Here is a 21,891-nt window from a genome sequence, read left to right as displayed (position 1 = left end):
GTTCGAGGGGAGGTTAAGGTTTCAGATGATGGTTGTTGATTTATTGAGAAACTAAATTTCGAAAAGAGGTGACCGGATATTATGTCGGAACCTAGATCTGTCGCCGTATATGACCGGAACCATCGGTGCTGGAAATTTGAAGTCTGAAGGAGATAAGAGGAGTGGACTTCAAAGTGTTTATAAACTTTATTGAATTAAAAGTCTCAAGAAGATAAGAGGAGCGGACAGACTTCAATGTGTTTGTAAACTTTATTGAATTAAAATTTGAAATACTAATTATCCTTTTATTTATTTATTTATTTTATTTTATTTTATATTAAAAAACCAACAAAATGAACAGTTATAAATAATAATAAATATTAAAAAGAGAAATGAATGAATAGTGTCGGGTATCTGTACCGGTATCAAATTTACCAAACTGAGTGTATTTTCGGTATCCGTTCGGCACCGGTATTCATCGGGTTTTACCCTCAAATACCGGTGACGTACCAGTACCATCCGTATCAAGCCGTACTGTACCAGGTATATTCGATACCGGTACCCACTTTTGGGGATTTCGGTAACGGTATTTTCCGTACCGGTTGGTACCGAGCTCATCAAATCCTGTAGTAACGTAGCAATGCAAGTAATTGCACAGTTTAGATTACTTTTCATACACACAGTAAGTAAAGTGTGTTTCATTTGAATGAGGTTTTATATACACAACAACTTATTTTGCTTTAGTTTTTTGTCTTTTTACGTAATGAATGAATTGTAACATGTAAAATAAACTTGGATATTTAGATTATTGATGAGCAAATCGTATCAAATCCTGTAATCAAACTGGTATCGTATCGATACCAAATTTACTATACCAAATGATTTTCGGTACCAATTTGGTACCCACCTTGTTTTCAGAATCGTTACTTTCGGTTCGACACCGGTCTAGCACCATACCTATATTTATTGATTTTTACCTTCAAATACCATACCGTATTGTACCGAGCATTTTCGGTGCCAGTACCTATTTTCGATGATTTTCCGGATCGGTACTTTCTGCGCCGTTACCGGTACCGAGCTCATCCATATTTTAACGTGTTAGCACCGTAATAACTGAACTGAAAACAACCGAATTTCCAACGTGTAGCACGTGTGGGTCCTATTGTTATTATATATTAGGTTATTTAAAATCGATTTTTTTTGACGGATTGACTATCCTTTTCACAACATTTTTATTTATGTTTTGATATTCGATATCTGCTTGCCGTTACTGACACGTGTTTTGCAGTCATTTGGTCCCCGCCGCAACGCACGGGCGGAAATTTAACTAGTTTCATACAAACGTCGTTTGGAGCAAGGACTTATTTCTAAGCAAGGACTTACTTCTCGATGCTCACTATATTAGTGATGCTTATAGTAACTATACACAAATGAGAGATTATTAATATTGTGTGATTAAGAGCTGACCCATGTAGAAACCATGGGTGCAGCCTCCCCTTTTTCAAAAAGTTATTTTAATGTTATTAGACGTTAAAATGAACGTGTTGTGTGTTTTTATTAGAATGAATAAAATATTGGAATATCTTTTTGTGGAAACACTTGCTATCTCTCCTTTTTCAAAAGGTTATTTTAGTGTTATTAGACGTTAAAATGAACGTGTTGTGTGTTTTTATTAGAATGAATAAAATATTGGAAAATCTTTTCGTGGAAACACTTGCTTTCTCCCCTTTTTCAAAAAGTTATTTTAGTATTATTAGACGTTAAAATGAACGTGTTGTGTGTTTTTATTAGAATGAATAAAATATTGGAATATCTTTTTGTTGAAACGCTTGCTACTTCCCCTTTTTCAAAAAGTTATTTTAGTGTTATTAGACGTTAAAATGAACATGTTATGTGTTTTTATTGGAATGAATAAAATATTGGAATATCTTTTTATGGAAACACTTGCTATATATGATAGAGGCCTCTTAAAAAATATATTAACTAGACCTAATTTCGCAACATGACTTTGAACACAACGTAAGAGAAAATATATTATAATATAGTATGATTTACTCTTAAGAAAACTAATCAAACATGAACATTTTTTATTTTTTATAATTTCGATTGGAGCAAGGATTTAATTCTCGATCCTTACCTTTATTAGTGATGCTATGTAGAAATTTAATTAAAAAAAATGAGAATTAATTAGTGTTGAATGGACACACCTAGGACTGTAAACGATCCGAGTCGAGTCGAGCTCGACCCAGCTCGAGCTCGGCTCGAACTAAATTCGAGCTGGCTCGGCTCGAGCTCGAAATTCAAATCGAGCTGGGATTTGAAGCTCGAGCTCGACTCGATTAAAATTCGAGCTAGCTCGGCTCGGCTCGATCTAGCTCGAACTAACAAAAAACCGCAAAATTTACTAAATAAAAAGCCCTAAAAATGAATATTTTTATATACTAAGGGCCATATATGCAATTTAATTTAACCAAATGGCTAAATATGCAAGTATAAATAGTTAACTCACTTTGTACATTGTCTTCACCTTCTTTTATAGGGGAAATACTCACTTAGTTTTTGTCTTCTGAGCGATGGGGGACAAAAAATCGAAGGATGTAAACCTTATCGAGCCGGCTCACGAGCTCACGAGCCGAGCCGGGCGAAGCTCGAGCTCGGCTCGTTTACAAACCGAGCCGAGCCGAGCTGGCTCGTTTACAACCGAGCCAATTTCGAGCCGAGCTTTTTTCGAACTTTTTTCGAGCGAGTTTCGAACGAGCTGCGTAACACGAGTTTTTTAAACACCCCTAGACACACCCATGTAGAAACCATGGGGCAACCTCCCTCTATTTAATTATAAAATATTTTAGTGTTATTTATCTATAATACTATAAAAAGGAGAAGTGATGTACAAGATGGTAATTTTACCATACATATCAATTTTAAAACAACATGTACAAGAAGAAAGATCAAGCCACAAATTGAGACAATCTCTAAATTTTTAAGACGCCTGAGGGGCAACACAGAGATTTCATACATGAAATTCTAGAAGAACCCTACATTTATGTCTCTGATCTTCACATTTATCTAAGTTATTGATGAATTTCACCACCGTTCGTCCTTCTATCTACCTAAACAAGCAGTTGATCGGTCCATCATTTTTTATATGAACCTGCAATCAAGATCACACACTCGAATTGAAGAACATGCACGTGAGAATCTATACGAGAAGGTATGTGTTTGTGTTCAAATTTGTGAACTGTCTAAGTGAATATATTGTCCAGTCTTTCAAAAATTTCTTTAGAACTGTCTAATATATCACCAGATATTCAGTTTTGAAACATAAATGATTGTCATCCTTGCAAATTGAATTCTAATAAGTTATCAGTTAGCTATTTGATTTCGATCTTGTGTACATATCCATTTGAAATCGAGATGTTCTTACCTCAGAAGTATGTATTGTTTCAATTTTGTTGTTCACTTTCAGTTGAAACTGAAATTAGTCGCATGCCTTTAGTAATTGTGATGCAGGGAATTGGTAAACAAATGGATTCCGGCAATGGAAAACGGTAAATAATATGTTAATCAGTGTCTTTTAATTTGCAGTTAGTTTGCTTGATTGTTATTGTATTGATTGGAACACTATAAGTTGTTTTATAGGAAAATAATTTTGTTAATCAGTGTGTTTTAATTTGAATTTAGTTTGTTAGGGTTCTAATTATATAAATGCAGTACTTCATTGTTATTATGTTGATTGATTAGAATTTTTTTATCGGAAAATGTTTAGATAATCAGTGTGTTTTAATTTGCAACAAATCAGTTGGTCACATGAATCGGGGTCAAAATCTTTTTTGTGATGTCTATAATCGTGCAGGTTCTTCAGTTAACGAAGTTCGATTATAGGCTTCCTAATGATCTTGATGAAGAGCTACAAAGGATGCGTTGTCGGGACTGGTGGGTAAATAAATATATGGGATCTTAATTCTGGTAATCTTGTATCTGTGATGCACCATCATGTACAACCTGTTCACTAGCTCATCCTACCCCCGGTCCCATTGATTATCCATGGAGTGATTGCTTTTTATGTGTTGGAGATGATTCGTGTGTCGCTTTAGCTTCACTTGACACTCTACGGGTCGAGAGAATGTTTCCGGGCCACCTGTTTATACCTTCAAAAGTCGTATGGGATAGTACACGAGGTTATCTTGCGTGTTTCTCTCTGAATCATTCAGCACTGTGTTGTACATTTGGGATATAAAATCAGGTGCCCATGAGCGTCTTCTTCGTGGTAGTGCTGCTCAGTCGATGTTTGACCATTTCTATACAAGCGGGAATAAGAATAATGTTTCTCTAAGTTCAAATGAGCGAAACACGTTTGTTTCCTCTTTGGCAAGACGTGAGGGGTTACTTGTAATTTCGGAAAGTAAATCTAAAACGCATACTGAAACAGAGTAGGAAAACAAACTTATATTCAATTGTACTCTTGCCACCAAAGTTATTAGGAGTGTGAATATTGATAGTTTTATATGATTCATGGATTTTTTTCTTGTTTTGCAGTGCTTTAGCAGCTTTTTACACTCGCAAGTTTGCAGAGAAATTTCTAGACATTAAGCCACCTTTGCTCCAGGTAACTTCTTGATTTCTTGTAGTCCTGTGAGAACTCTTGTTTATTGTGCATCTGCTTTTATTCTTTAGTATACAAAATTACATTTATTCAACTTCTGTAATACACAAGCTTTTGTTAAAGATGTAACTTTTTTATTATTTATTATACAAACTTACCGGTGTAATACATATAGGGTTTTTAAAGGTATAATTTTTTATTATTTGGTAAAAACTAGATTTATGTAACCCGTATGATACACGAAAGGCGTAAAACAAAAGCGCGTGTTGAGCACCAACAGAAGCGAGTCTCTGTTGTATATTTTGGCTGGTTATTTCTTTGGTGTTTACTTGATTGTTTCAGGCCCATTGTACCTGCTAAACTTCCAAGTCCACCACAAAAGACTTCATCTTCTTCTCGTAAACCGGTGCAGGCCGCTCCGTCTGCACAAAGATACGGGTTAATAGCATCTTCTAGACCTTCATTAACCACAGGGGTCCCACGTACTCCATCAAGTATGTCAACTCACTTTTGTTTTACAGTAGATGTAGAAAAATGTATGGGTCAAGTTGGGTTAGGCTGACCCGTATTTTGGGCGAGGTTCAACTATGTTTGCTTCACACAACCCATTTGACCCGTTAGAGATAAAGCATAACCCAAATTCATATCTGATATGGGATCTTTAAACGTAATTTACTTAACCCCATCATTTTCATATTTTAAAATTATAACACCTCTTATAAAAGTCTAATTAATATAATTTTCATATAAAGTTGAAACTTGTGTCGTCTTTTGGTGAAGAGAGATCAATGTCAACTGTCACTTCACTTTTGTGCAAACTATTACTAAATTCTCTATTTGTTCTCTGTTTTGTTGAATGATTTTACAGGTTCTATTACGGAAAAGTCGATTTCTGGTGGTTCTTTACTTAAATCCGGTGCACGATGGTGAAAGTCAAACATTATTGCCTTGACTGTAACTTGAGATAGTTTAGCATTGCTCATCTTTTTTATTATTTTTGTTGAGTCAAATCGAACACTTGTTCATACCGACTCTATTTTTTGTTGTTTTCTCTTTTGTTTTGCTAACGGTACCTTATTTGATCGAAATTGGTATTGTTCTTTACGGTACTGGCATAACTCTTTATGGTTATCAAACTATATAAAACACGGATTGGTATTCTTTTTGAACTATCGGATCGGTAATATAGATATACAACTTATATATGATTTATTTATCGTTTTAAGGTTTGAATTATATTTCCGCCCCGTATTGCCGGTTAGAATTATAGAAAGAATCTGTTTATCGCGCCGCAACACGCGCGAGTTTACCACTAGTACATTTAAAATGATCAAGTTAGGTGTTTTTATTGAATGAATAAAATACTAAAATATATTTTAGGAAATACTTGCTATATTAGATAGAGGCATCTTAAAAAGAAACATATTAACGAAACCTAATTTGTGATACGACTTTTAAAGCAAATTATTAGAACATACCTCATAATATAATATGATTTACTTTTAACAAAGCTAACATAACATTAAGATTTTTATTTCATATTAATTTCGTTAGGAAGGACTTATTTCTCAATCATGACCTTTATTAGTGCTACTATGTAGTAACTTTTAAGGACTTATTTTTCAATTCTGACATTTATTACTGATGCTATGTAGTAATTTTACATAGGGCTAGGGCTGTAAACGAACCGAACGTTCAGCGAATAGTTCGTGAACCGTTCGGTGGGAAGTTCGTTTATGTTCGTTCGATTAGCTTAACGAACGAACACGAACAAAAAATTTCGTTCGGGTAGCTTAGCGAACGAACACGAAAATAGGTCTCGTTCGTTCGACTGCGTTCGTGAATGTTCGGTAACATGTTCGGTTACGTTCGTCCGTGTTCATTTGATTATATTAAAAAAATAATAATAATAAACCTTTTATCTAAACATATTGAAAACTTGAAACCCTATTTTTTTTCTAAGTTAGCTAAAATTTGGACATGCTAAGACATTTTTGGGGATAATTATGTCTAAGTTAGTTAAAGTTGATTCATTGTTTGGTGGTGTATTAGACTTCTTGTGTTTTGATTTATCATTTGATGGTTGTATTTAACTACTTATATCCAATGTTTAAGGATAGCAATATTTTTATTTTTTCTATTTTTTTTATTTTCAAGTTAAATGTACGTTTGCGTTCTTTTTTATTTGCTTGCATTCGTTTGTGTTCACTTGCGTTCATTTGTGTTCGAGACCAGTGTTCACGAACTGTTCGTGAACAACTGAATTTCCTTAACGAACGAACACGAACATAAACTTATGTTCAGTATACGTTCGTGAACAGTTCACGAACATGTTAATTTCCTTAACGAACGAACACGAACATGGCCTTGTTCGTGTTCGTTCAGTTCTTTTACAACCCTAATTTTACACAAATGAAAGATTATTAGTATTGTGTGCTTAAGAGCGGATCCATAAAGAAATCATAGGGGTAGCCTCCCCTCGCTTTCAAAAAAATTATTGTAGGGTTATTTATACATTTATACATTAAATTGAGCAGTTATGTATTTTTATTGGAATGAATAAAATATTAGACTATCTTTTTGAGGAAATAATTTCTATATTTGATAGAGGCATCATAAAAAAACAATATCAACTAGTTGACTTCCCCCGCGTTTCGTGGCGGGATTTCAGTCGTTATCGATTCTCATTTCCGTATACGATACATGCATTTGGTGTAGCAATCAACACATGTTTTACATCGATCGAATGCCATAAAAACGAACATGGTAACGATACCGATATTGTTCGGATGATATTAGTTCAATTTGTTACGGTATCGGTATTAGTTCGCAAACAGAATTGTATAAAAAGAAACATTACTGAAACCAAAAATCATGAAAATTAATACGGGTACTAGTACCGATGTTGTTTGGTTCGGCTCGGTATGGTACAATACAATAGTGATATGGTGTCGGTTATCGAAAGAAAAAACCATAGAAATAAGGATACCAATACCGATATCATTTGGTCAGGTATACGTTCAAAATGGCACGGTATCCATTTTCAATAGGATTTACGAATAAGCGTTAAATTGAATACCGGTATCGATGTTGTTCGATCGGTTTTTCATTTCTTATGGTAGTGGCACTTTATCCGTTTCCAATAAGATTTATATCGGAATGTTAGAAAAATCAAACATAGTTACATATGTAAAAAAATTAACATACACAAACTATTAGAATTTTTTTTAATTAACTGATGAAATAAATATTATTATAAATTAAATAAATGTTAAAAAATTATAACCAAAAATTAAATAAACAGTTAAAAATATTGAATCACTATTCATCATCATTCCTAATTAATTTGTCACACATCACACTATTGAAAAAAAAACAAACAAACTTTAACACATTTTACACGAAAAAGAAAACCAATTACATGATTAATATAATATTATTAAAAATTTGAAACAATTAATTAACAGATATACAATCACTTTTCATCCCCACTTTGTATATTTATCACACATCACACTATTGAAAAAAATAAATAAACTTATAACACATTTTATTTGAAAAAAAAATCAATTACATGATCAATAAAATATAATAAAAAATTAAAACCGCTAATTAAAAATATACAATCACTATTCATCCCCACTTTGTATTCATTGTTAGAAAAATCAAACATAGTTACACATGTAAAACTTTAACACACACAAACTATTAGAATTTTTTTAATTAACTGATGAAATAAATATTTTATAAATTAAATAAATGTTAAAAAATGAGAACCAAAAATTAAATAAACAAAAAAAAGTATTGAAAAAAAAATATTCATCATCACTCCTAATTAATTTGTCATACATCACACTATTGATAAAAAAACAAACTTTAACACATTTTACACGAAAAATCACTATTCATCATCACTCCTAATTAATTTGTCATACATCACACTATTGAAAAAAAAAAACAAACTTTAACACATTTTACACGAAAAACAAAACCAATTACATGATTAATATAATATTATTAAAAATTTGATACAATTAATTAACAAATATACAATCACTATTCATCCCCAGTTTGTATATTTATCACACATCACACTATTGAAAGAAATAAAGAAACTTATAACACATTTTATTCGAGAAAAGAAAATCAATTACATGATCAATAAAATATAATAAAAAATTAAAACAATTAATTAAAAATATACAATCACTATTCATCCCCACTTTGTATTCATATATATAAACAAACTTTAACACATTTTACACGAAAAATCACTATTCATCATCACTCCTGATTAATTTGTCATACATCACACTATTGAAAAAAAAAAAAAAAACTTTAACACATTTTACACGAAAAAGAAAACCAATTACATGATTAATATAATATTATTAAAAATTTGATACAATTAATTAACAAATATACAATCACTATTCATCCCCACTTTGTATATTTATCACACACATCACACTATTGAAAGAAATAAAGAAACTTATAACACATTTTATTCGAGAAAAGAAAATCAATTACATGATCAATAAAATATAATAAAAAATTAAAACAATTAATTAAAAATATACAATCACTACTCATCCCCACTTTGTATTCATATATATATAATATAATGAAACCTAATTTTGTCATGTGACTTATAACTCAAAGTAAGAGATATTTTTTTTAAGGGTGACTTTCATGTACATGGACCATTGGTGAGGAGGTCCCCGTCAAGGACGGTTACCCGTCAGCCTAGCATTCTCAGATGCGATGTTCTATCGGGCTCCGGTTACCGCTCTGACTGACTTTCGCCCGGAAATCATATTGTCCCCATACGAGAGACTCGCTGGGGTAACAGCTAGGTAAAACCGGGTTGCCCTCCGAATCGAACCATGCCTCGGTAGGAAACGATCCATCATTAAGACGACCCCCTCCAATACGCCAAGCCGGGAGTCGAACCGGTGACCTCCAAGGAGGAACCGGCCCAACCAACCCCTAGGAAACCAACTGGGCTGGAAGGGGATAAAGTAAGAGATATAATGTGATTTGCTCTTAAGAAAACTAATAAAACATGATTTTTTTTTTTAATTTCAAACAAGATTCCTTTGGAGCAAGAAGTTATTTCTCGATCTTTATCTTTATTAGTGATGCTATGTAGTAATTTACACAAATGAGAGTTAACTAATACTATGTCCTCAAGGGCACACCCATGTAGAAACCATGGGGGTAGCCTCCCCCTTTTTCAAACAATATTTTAGGGTTACTTATACATTAAATTGAACATATTAAGTGTTTTTATTGGAATGAATAAAATATTAGAATAATTTTTGAGGAAACTCTTGTTATATTTGATAGAGGTGGCTTATAAAAAGCATATTCACAAAACCTAACTAGTTCATGGATGTGATTTGTTCACATCAATGTTTTAAAAATCGGTTTTTAATTCATATTGGGTTTTGACTTTAAAATGGTTTAACCAGTTGAACCATCTTGTACCGGCCGGTTCAACCGAGTTACTAGTTAACCCTATAGTTTCATAAAATACAAATTCATTTCAAAAAATAATCTAATATCTATTAGGATTTAAGTAATCATTCATGGTTTTATCTAAAAAAACTATTTTCTTGTAAAATATTAAGCATTTTCAGAGAATTTTTATTAGTTATAAACAATATTATATTGGATGAGGTGAGCAACAATTTCAACAATGATTTAATATTAAACGGAAGACATTTTGTTAATTAGTGAAAATATGGAATGTCAATATTACTTTTATATTGTATTTTATTAAATCTAAAAAAATCAAATTTTAAGATAACATCACGTTTATAGTTTTTCTTTCTCTTGTACGTGGAAGATGAGAAGGATGGGTGACACGTGGAAGTCTGAATGTAAATGACTTAAATGTCCTAAAATATTATTCACAAGGTTGATTTTTAATAATAGATTAATTTCCCCATATGACTTTTAATGCAAATGACGATAGAACATATGTTACAATAAAAGATAATTAAAAAATTAAGATTTTTATTTCATGTATATTTTGTTTGAAGCAAGGTCTTATTTCTCATTTATGACCTATATTAGTGATGCTTTATAGTAACTCTACATATACGAAAAATTATTAGTACATTTTGCCCATGGGCGGACCTATGTGGCAACTATGGGTAGCTGCCCCATGAACAAAGTTTGCTAGTGTTATTTATACATTAAAACCCCGATCGTCTTACAAGTTTTTAATGGAATGAATAAAGTATCAGATTATCTTTTTGTGAAAACACTTGTATATTTTACAAAGATGTCTCAAAAAACATATTAACGAATATGTGACTTTTAACACACAGTAAGAGAACATATATATTATAATATAATATGATTTAATATTAACAAAACTAAAGAAACATGAAGATTTTTTATTTCATAAAAATTTTGTTTGGAGCAAGGACTTTTTTTCTTAATCCTGACCATTATTAGCGATGCTATGAAGTTCTCAAAAAGTATTTTGTTATTATTTATTTATACATTAAAATGAACATAATTTTTGTTATGTGTTTTCAGTGGAATTAATAAAATATTAAAATACCTTTTTGGGAAACACTTGCCATATTTAATAGAGGTGTCTTAAAAAAGCACGTTACGAAACCTAATTTGGCTATATGAATTTGAACGCAAAGTAAGAGAACATATGTGACAATATAATATGATTCATATTAACAAAACTAATAAAAAATTACAACTTATATTTCATATAAATTTCGTTTATAGCAGGACTGTTATGAATAAGCCTAATAGCAAGAAGATGAGAAGAGATGATTGGGAGAGAAAAGATGTTTATTATTAATGGGTGTGTCATCCACAATAGAATACATGGACTATATATAGGGGTAATAAACTTGGAGAACAAGTTGGTTTATATTAGGAGTTGATAATCAATATATATTCTTTATAATACTCCCCCTGATTATCAACTTCATACGCTTAATGCTGCCTCATTAAAAACCTTGTCAGGAAAACCCAATGGGACAAAACCTTGACTAAGGGAAAAAGAGTGCAGCGCGTATTATCTCCCCCTGATGATGGTCACTTAAGCTCCTTGAGTCGACGCATCCCGATCCCATGAACTAACTTCTTGAATGTTGAGGTCGGCAATGATTTAGTGAACAAGTCTGCTAAATTTTCGCTGGAACGAATTTGTTGAACAATAATATCTCCATTCTTTTGTAGATCATGTGTAAAAAAGAACTTTGGCAAAATGTGCTTTGTTCTATCACCTTTGATGTATCCTTCCTTAAGTTGAGCAATGCATGCTGCGTTGTCTTCATGTAAGATTGTCGGTCCCTCATCTCCCGAAGAAATACCACAAGATCCACGAATGTGTTGCATTACAGTTCTCAACCAAATGCATTCTCGACTAGCTTCATGTATCGCCAATATTTCTGCATGATTAGATGATGTGGCTGTGATTGTTTGCTTTACCGAACGCCATGAAATTGCAGTACCTCCACTTGTAAATAAATATCCAGTTTGAGATCGCCCAGTGTGAGGATCAGACAAATACCCTGCATCTGCAAAACCAACCAAACCTGTTTTCGATTGATTTGTAAAATACAAACCCATATCTTTTGTACCTTGAAGGTATCTAAATATTTGTTTTACCCCATTCCAATGCCTCTTTGTTGGGCATGAACTATATCTTGCCAACAAATTTAAAGAAAATGATATATCAGGCCGTGTATGGCTAGCAAGAAACATTAATGCACCAATTGCACTTAAATATGGTACTTCTGGACCAAGGATTTCCTCTCCATCTTTAGGAGGTCGGAATGGATCTTTTTCCACATCAAGTGGCCTTACAACCATTGGGGTACTCAATGGATGTGATTTTTCCATATAAAATCTTTTTAATAGTTTCTCTATGTAAGTTTCTTGATGCACAAGGATTCCACCCTTAAGGTGTTCAATTTGTAACCCAAGACAAAACTTTGTCTTTCCAAGGTCTTTCATTTCAAATTCTCTTTTCAAGTATTCAACTGCCTTTTGAAGCTCCCCTGGAGTTCCAATTATATTAATGTCATCAACATATACAGCAATTATAACATATTCAGATCCTGACCTTTTTATAAAAATACATGGGCATACAGAATCATTTTTATAGCCTTCTTTCGACAAATATTCACTAAGGCGATTATACCACATACGCCCAGATTGTTTTAGCCCATATAATGATTTGTTTAATTTGATTGAAAGATGTTCTCGAGAACTAGATTTACATGAGTTTGGCAATTTGAATCCTTCAGGAAGTTTCATGTAAATATCAGTATCAAGTGAGCCATAAAGGTAGGCTGTCACAACATCCATTAGACGCAGATCGATTCCTTCTTGTATTACCAGACTAATAAGATAACGAAAAGTTGTCGCATCCACCACTGGAGAATATGTCTCCTCATAGTCAATTCCAGGTCTTTGCGAAAATCCTTGTGCTACTAATCTTGCCTTGTATCGGACAATTTCATTTTTCTCATTACGTTTTCGCACAAAGACCCATCTATATCCAACAGGCTTTACACCTTCAGGTGTATGACCCACAGGTCCAAAAACTTCTCGTTTATTTAGGGAATTCAATTCTGCCTCTATCGCTTCTTTCCAATTTGGCCAATCATTTCTTTGTTTACATTCCTCAACTGATTTTGGTTCTTGATCCTCATTGTTTTCCATTACTTGTAGCGCTACATTATATGAAAAACTATCATCGACGTCGATTTCGCTTCGGTTCCATACATTTCTAGACATGATATAATTAATTGAGATCTCTTCGTTTTCAGGTACCTGAGGTTCTTCTAGAACCATCATGTCTAGTGTCTCTTCTGGAGACTCCTTTTCTTGCGTTATTGTTACCTCGACTTGACCATCTTCATTATTTGCTCCCTTTTTCTTTCGAGGATTTTTATCTTTTGAACCGATTGGTCTACCACGTTTTAAGCGTGCATTAGACTCATTACCAACATGTGGTTGTCCTTGTGGGACACTTATTTTTACCGGAGCATTAACAGCTGGTATATGTGACTTAGTCACTCTCTTTGGGTCAGTGAATGCGTCTGGTAATTGATTTGCTAATCCTTGTAAATGAATTATCCTTTGAACTTCTAGTTCACATTGTTTAGTTCGAGGATCAAGATGAGATAATGATAATTCATTCCAAATAATACTATTATCCAGCTGTTTTTTGTCTCCCCCTAATGTTGGGAATGTTGATTCAACAAAATGACAATCACTAAATCTAGCTGTAAATAAATCACCCGTTGTAGGTTCTAAATACTTAATGATCGATGGTGATTCATACCCAACATATATTCCTAACCTCCTTTGAGGCCCCATCTGTGTGCGTTGTGGTGGAGCGATTGGAACATATACAGCACAACCAAAAATCCTTAGATGGGAAATATTTGGTTCCTGACCAAGAACCAACTTTAATGGGGAGGATGTATGATAACTCGTTGGCCTGATGCGAATTAGTGTTGCTGCATGTAGAATTGCATGTCCCCAGGCAGATGCTGGTAGTTTTGATTTCATAATCATTGGTCTTGCAACCATTTTAAGTCGCTTGATAAGCGATTCAGCAAGCCCATTTTGTGTATGTACATGAGGTACAGGATGCTCTACATTTATCCCAATAGACATGCAATAATCATTAAATGTTTGGGATGTAAATTCACCAGCATTGTCTAATCGAATATTCTTGATGGGGTAATCAGGAAAATGTGACCTTAGCCTTATTAATTGAGCAAGTAGTCGTGCAAATGCCATATTACGACTTGATAGTAGGCACACGTGTGACCATCTAGTTGATGCATCAATTAAGACCATAAAGTATCTAAATGGTCCACTAGGAGGATGTATAGGTCCACAAATATCCCCATGTATTCTTTCCAAAAAAACCAGGGATTCAGTCCCCACCTTCATTGGTGATGGGCGAGTAATCAACTTCCCTTGTGAACATGCAACACATGTAATATCCTTGGACTGAAGAATCTTTTGGTTCTTCAAAGAATGCCCAACTGAATTTTCTATAATTTTTCGCATCATTGTTGATCCGGGATGGCCTAACCGGTCATGCCATATGATAAAATTTTCTTGGTCGATAAACTTCTTGTTTATGACTGCATTTGATTCGATTGCATTAATTTTAGTATAATACAAACCAGAGGCAAGTGCGGGCAACTTTTCTAACACATGCTTTTTACCCGAACTTATATTTGTGATATGAAGGTACTCATCATGTCCCTCAGATGTAGTCTCAAGATGATATCCGTTTAAACGAACATCTTTAAAACTTATTAGATTTCTTTGAGACATTGGGGAAAATAACGCATTGGTTATTTTAAAAGGTGTTCCACCTGGCAACATTACATAAGCTTCTCCAAAACCTTCAATTAATTTTGATTTACCAGATATAGTACCAACATTTGCCTTTTTCATGGTTAAAGTAGAGAAATAACTCTTTTTCTTAAGAATCGTATGCGTTGATGCACTGTCTATTAGACATATATCTTCTCCACTAATAGGGATCTTAGTTAAACACTCCATATGCTTCAAAACAAAACAAAATCATATAAATAAAATGTCTAACATGCTTCAAACATAACAAATCCCAAAACAAAACTCAAACAAAATGTCTTAAAGAAATGAAGGAAATAACATCACTTGAAAACTAATAATTCATATGTAAGGAAAATTGCAAGCATCCAACTGGGTTGTATCAGCCACAATATCACCAGAATCCAAGTTAGTTGGCTCAATAAGGAAATCATCATAATCCAAATTAGTTGCATCATTATGGTCTTTATCAACATTTGCAACCTCATATGTAAAATTTGTCTCTATTTCTTTTGCTTTGTCTTTGATGGATTGTTGATAAAGTTCCACCAAGTATTTGGCCGTACGACAAGTCTTCGACCAATGATTGTTACTTCCACATCGATAACATGCATTCGATGAAGATCCCACCTTCTTTTTATTTTTTTCTTCATTGGATTTATGTTCATTATTATGCCACTTTTGGTGGGTCCCTTTGTTTTTAAACTGAACACTATGATAATTCCCTCGGCCACGTCCACGACCTTGACCACGACCACGGCCATGACCACGACCACGACCACGATGATAACCTCGACCACGTCCATAACTTTCACTTTGGCCATTATATGTTGCCACATTAGCTTCAGGGATTGGGGTTGCTCCAACCGGACGAGTCTCATGATTTTTCATTAAGAGCTCATTGTTTTGCTCGGCCACAAGCAAACATGATATTAACTCACTATATTTGGTGAAACCCCTTTCACGATATTGTTGTTGTAGTATCACATTTGAGGGGTGAAAGGTTAAAAATGTTTTTTCCAACATTTCCTTATCAGTAATATTTTCACCACATAGAATCAATTGTGATGTGATTCTAAACATTGCCGAGTTGTACTCGCTTATAGACTTAAAGTCTTGCAATCTTAAATTAATCCACTCGTAACGAGCTCTTGGTAATATTACCGTTTTCTGGTGGTCATACCTTTCTTTCAGGTTGGTCCAAAGGACAAGTGGATCCTTGATAGTGAGATACTCACTTTTCAAAGCCTCATGAATATGATGGCGTAAAAAGATCATGGCTTTTGCCTTATCTTGGGTGTTTGCTTTATTTCCTTCTTTAATTGTTTCACCCAGATTATTGGCATTCAAATGTATTTCAGCATCCAATACCCATGACAGATAGTTTTTCCCAGTAATATCTAAAGCCATGAACTCAAGTTTTGCAAGATTTGTCATGATGAACTGTATTAAAAAGATACATGTGAATTTAAACTGTAAATAACATTGATTGCAATATAATAAGATAACAGATAGATTATATATAACTGTTTAATATCTAATACAGTTTTTTTTTTTAGTGATATATTGGTTTTGAGAAACTAGCAATTACCTTTGCATGTTCAATAATTATGTTATTTAAAGAAATTGTGTTTTGGGGCTTTTAGTTTGACATACGAGTTCGATCAAGATGGCAACCAAAAATAAATTAGCCAAAACAAAACCGACTAAAGCCGGGTTCCTTGGCCATTAACATGTGACATGAACGATATACCATAAGTAATTTCATACTTAGACATTTTCCTAACATCAAATAAAACCAAAAGTGGATGAATGATTAAATAAAATAAATGAAAGATAACTACCCAATAATCTAATATATGTATTGATTTATAATTATCTAAAACTCACCACTGAAAAAACATTTACTGATGAAACAATTAAAGATGTTTTATTTTTAAAATATATTATTAGCCATTTAAATCTATAACGGTTGACTAAGAGATATTATCAGTTAGTCTAAAATATATTTTAAATCTATATATACCCATCTAGATATAATTTTGAATATCTCAACATTAATGTTATTCTTTAATATCATTAATATCATCGTATTTGAATAATATATTCTTTAAAATACAAGTTAAATATTTAATATAATATCATTAATATAGATTTTAACAGTAAAGATCGTTATATATATATTACCCAGATTCAACTCCATCAAAGTAAACCCAAAAGGTTTAAAATCAACTCCCCCAAAGCAACAGAATTAAGAACAATTATTTTTAAAATATATACCTTATGCTGCTAAATCGTTATTAATATAGCATTCGGTAAATGGTTGTAAGCATTGATGAAAGTAAAATAATGAATATGATATACCTTATGATTGTGTGATCCAAAGCAATCGTGCTGATAACGTGTTATGAATAAGCCTAATAGCAAGAAGATGAGAAGAGATGATTGGGAGAGAAAAGATGTTTATTATTAATGGGTGTGTCATCCACAATAGAATACATGGACTATATATAGGGGTAATAAACTTGGAGAACAAGTTGGTTTATATTAGAAGTTGATAATCAATATATATTCTTTATAATAAGGACTTATTTCTCAATTCTGACCTTTATTAGTGGTTCGACGTAGCAACTCTATAGAAATGAGAGATAGGTGGTGTCTTAAAAAAGCATATTAACGAAACCTAATTTCGCCATATGAATTTTAATGCAAAATAAGAGAACAAAAGTGATAACATAATATGATTCACTCTAAACAAAGCTAATCAAACATTATGATTTTTATTTCATATAAATTTCGTTTGGACCTTTGTTAGTGATTCTATGTAGTAACTTTACACAAATAAAAGATAATTACTATGTGCTTAGGGACGGACCCATATGTAAACCATGGGGCACCTGCCCACCATAAATAAAGTATGCTTGTGCTATTTATACATTAATCTTCCAATCGCGTTACGTGTTCTCTTTGAATGAATAAGATATTAGAATATCTTTTTGAGTAAACACTTGTTACATTTTATAGAGACGTCTTAAAAAACATATTAACAAAGCCTAGTTTCGGCATGTGACTTTTAACACAAAGTAAGAGAACATATATTATAATATAATATGATTTACTCTTAACAAAACTAATCAAACATTGAAGAATTTTATTTCATGTAAATTTGGTTTGGAGAAAGTACTTATTTCCCAACCCTGACCTTTATTAGTAATGTTATGTAGTAACTTTACATAAACGCGAGATTATTATAGTATTGTGTGTTCAGGGACGGACCCATGTAAAAACCATGGGGGCAACTGCCTCCATGAAAAAAGTATGTAAGTGCTAAAATGGATTAATACTAAGGTTAATCATGAAACCAGGGTTAAAAGCTATAGACATACCTCAAGACCTAATTTAGGTAAAATTACTATTGCTATGGATTCTTATGACTTAAGTTTTCTAGTTTCCAGATTCTTCCCGTATGTAGCCTATATGTTTTACCGATTAAGGTTTTAATCTCTAACTTATAAAGTAATATATAATGATAGAAACGATTTTTATTGTATTCTTGTACTTAATTTATATGATCCTAAAGTAAAAAGGTTCTGGTTCCTGTATACATGAACATATATATTCATGGCTCTATTTTAATTTTTCTCAATAATGGCGGTTCTATTTTGAATTTTTCTCAATAATTACAATGCGAAGAAGAAAACGATATAAAATAGGGCATACGTGGAGTAAACATAATTATTTTATGATAAGATAAACACCACGTGGATATTGTTGATTTCTCTTCACCTAAATAAATGTTAATATGTTAATTAATTTATATGTATATTATATTATTTATATGGGACCAGCTTAAAGTAATATATAAAGCCAGTACCGACCTATTATAACAACAACTAAGTTACAATTTAAACCAAATACATATTTTGTGACAACGTGTGCCAAAATTTTCCATCAAACACATTTCAATATCCATCAACAATGATTATTCAATCTTCTATAATCGGTGGCATCATCATAATCCTCTTTATCAAGCTTATTAAAAAGAAAACTTCAAGTAGTCCGTACCAGCTACCTCCTGGTCCAACTCCTCTTCCATTCATTGGTTGCATAATCCAAATGCTTCAAAATAAGCCAACCTTTCGATGGATCCATAAGCTCATTGATGACTACAACTCTCCAATCATAAGCATTCGGCTCGGTCAAGCAACGCATGTCATCGTCGTGTCTTCCCCGATCATAGCACGGGAGTTTCTAAAAACACAAGATGAAATCTTTTCTTCAAGGCCTGATAGCTTATCAGGTTATTTGATAAGTGATGGCTATCGTTCAACCATCATGTCCCCTTTGGGAGACCAATGGAGAATGATGAGGAAAATCCTGAACCAAGATATCCTCTCATTGCCAATACACAAGTGGCTCCAACCCAAACGAGACGAAGAAGCAAACCACTTGCTTTCTTACATGATTAGTCAAATAGAGAACCAAAATTCCCCGAATGGAGGCGGACTAATAAACATTCGAATTGCAAGCCAACACTTTTGTGGAAACCTAATCCGAAATATGGTTTTCGGGACAAGATTCTTTGGGGAAGGAATGGCTGACGGAGGGCCAGGTGGTGAAGAAACTGAACATGTCTCAGCCCTTTTCATAATCCTAAATTATCTTAATGCTTTTTGCATCTCTGATTATTTCCCATTGTTGAGATGGAAGACAGATTTTGATGGCCATGAAAAGATCATAAGGACCGCCATTGAAAGGGTTCGAAAATATCATGATCCATTGGTTGATGAAAGGATTAAATTGTGGAATGACGGGGCTCGAAAGCAAGAAGAGGATGTACTTGATATCCTAATCAAACATAAAGAACCAAAGCTCTCACCAGAGGAGATTAAAGCCCAAATTATTGTAAGCATTGCTATATCTTGACATCATTCTCATGCACACGCATTATTTTCACGTACTAATGCCAATTATGGTATGATACTTGTATAATCTATAGTCACTTTTCTTGACGGTTTAACAATGGAAAGCCTAGGTTTTTATCTTATATCAAATCCTATCCTTCATTTCTTGATAGATTTATAGACGGAATCATAATCTACATTGAGTTGTACCATATGAAATTTGGATAATTGGCGGCCTTTTTTAAACTAAAAATTTACTTATTTAGTCAAACATCCGTTGATAATTCTCGACTTTTTTTTATCTGTCGATAATAAGCCATGATCAGTGATACTCATTTGTTTAATAGTACACTTTCTGTTTCAAATATAATATAAGTGTCACTCATAATGAGTGCATGATGATTTATTTTAATACGCTCTTTTTGTCTTGTTTAAATTTAGGAACTAATGATTGCAACAATCGATAATCCCTCAAATGCAGTAGAATGGGTGATGGCAGAGATGATTAGTGAACCTACCATTCTAAAACGAGCTGTTGAGGAGTTAGACAAGGTGGTCGGTTGTAACCGCCTTGTTAAGGAGTCAGACTTACCCCAACTAAACTATATAAAAGCATGCATCAAGGAGTCTTTTAGGTTGCACCCTTTTGCACCTTTCAATGTTCCCCATGTTTCAGTAAAGGATACTGTTGTCGCTGGTTACTTTATACCCAAAGGTAGTCATGTGTTGCTTAGTAGACTCGGTTTGGGAAGGAATCCTAATGTGTGGAAAGATCCGATGCGGTTTGATCCGGACAGACATCTAGGTGAGGAAGGAAAACAAGTGGTTCTTACTGATAATGAACTAAGGATGCTTTCGTTTAGCACTGGAAAACGTGGTTGTCCAGGAGTGATTTTGGGTTCAACCATTACTATAATGTTATTAGCCCGAATGATTCAAGGGTTTGCTTGGGAGAAGCCGTATAATGAGTCAGAAATTAAACTTGTTGAAAATCATCATGATCTTCACATGGCTAAGTCACTTGTAGCCCTTGCTAAGCCACGACTACCTTGGTATCTTTACCCAAAAATCTAAAGAACGTATATGTGGGGTCCGCATGCTAAATATCATAATTAATAATTTGTGGAGTTTATTATGTTCAATAAAACCCAAAAATCCGAAGAAAAAATATATGGGGTTCGCATCCTAAATATCATAATTAATAATTTATGGAGTTTACTACGTTCAATAAAGATTAAATACACTTAACTTAATGGTAACAAATTATGTTGTGTATATATTTTAAAAGTTAGTGATGTTTAATGTTATATAAATTTATCAAGTTACATTGTATTGTTAGGATTTAAAGAACTTATTAAGTCGGGAATTATCACGGATGCTTAGTTCTTATACTCATGTAGTGTTTAGTAAGTAGCACTTCACATATTAATTTATTGGGATCACTTTAATGGTCATCTTTGCCATCAATGTATGAATCGTTGTTGTATGTACTATTGTATAAAATGATGATATCAACACAGAAAAAAGGGAATAGCGACAAAATCGAATAAAGCCAAACCAAAAGGTTCCCCCGAAACCCTAGATCTTACAAAATGTAAGCTCTATAATGAACAAATATTCAACTAGATCAACTGAGAATAATATGAGTTGATCATTAACAACTAATACAAGAATTAATCAAGATCGGGCAAGATCAACCGTAAACCATCTAACAAACCCTAACAGACAGAGAGAAAGTGAAACAAACTAAACAACTAAGCACAGTTAAACCCTAAGTTTCACTTATATACCAGCTCACAAAGAATGTTACAACCAACCCCTTCATAATCTTTCACAAATGATTGTGGTCCTTGTAACTCCTGGATTTGTACACAAAAACCCCTCAACTCTTATAACCTATACAACCTCAGTGAAAACTTATAACACCAATAAATATAATAACTTAACATATGAATGAGATATATAACAAAGGTTTGGTGAAGGTCGGTCGCGGGGCGCGACGTAGTATTTCTTGTCGGGCACCCCTTATACCACGTG

General features: G+C 33.2%; 2 protein-coding genes across 2 annotated transcripts; one reads left to right on the top strand and one right to left on the bottom strand.

The window, feature by feature from the left end:
* Positions 1–15,184: 15,184 nt before the first annotated feature.
* Positions 15,185–17,406, bottom strand: LOC110875500. Its single transcript, XM_022123696.2, has 2 exons — positions 17,315–17,406; positions 15,185–16,393 (listed from the first exon to the last, which is right to left on the bottom strand). The coding sequence occupies exon 2, from the start codon at positions 16,385–16,387 to the stop codon at positions 15,293–15,295; it is 1,095 nt and encodes a 364-aa protein (XP_021979388.1). The 5' UTR covers positions 16,388–16,393; positions 17,315–17,406; the 3' UTR covers positions 15,185–15,292.
* A 1,474-nt stretch (positions 17,407–18,880) lies between these two features.
* On the top strand, positions 18,881–20,928 carry LOC110877423 (valine N-monooxygenase 1). Its single transcript, XM_022125556.2, has 2 exons — positions 18,881–19,855; positions 20,296–20,928. The coding sequence occupies exons 1-2, from the start codon at positions 18,929–18,931 to the stop codon at positions 20,926–20,928; spliced, it is 1,560 nt and encodes a 519-aa protein (XP_021981248.1). The 5' UTR covers positions 18,881–18,928.
* Positions 20,929–21,891: the final 963 nt, after the last annotated feature.

The sequence above is a fragment of the Helianthus annuus genome, chromosome 9, assembly GCF_002127325.2.
Source record: "Helianthus annuus cultivar XRQ/B chromosome 9, HanXRQr2.0-SUNRISE, whole genome shotgun sequence".
NCBI lineage: Eukaryota > Viridiplantae > Streptophyta > Magnoliopsida > Asterales > Asteraceae > Helianthus > Helianthus annuus.
Note: the sequence above shows the minus strand (reverse complement) of the source record. Positions and strands in the feature narration are given on the sequence as shown.

Bases quoted from the DNA above. Each gene is read 5' to 3' on its own strand.
- LOC110875500 (XM_022123696.2), bottom strand. From the start codon at position 16,387: ATGACAAATCTTGCAAAACTTGAGTTCATGGCTTTAGATATTACTGGG.
- LOC110877423 (XM_022125556.2), top strand. From the start codon at position 18,929: ATGATTATTCAATCTTCTATAATCGGTGGCATCATCATAATCCTCTTT. The intron at 19,856-20,295 runs GTAAGCATTGCT...GTTTAAATTTAG, and splicing joins AGATTAAAGCCCAAATTATT to GAACTAATGATTGCAACAAT.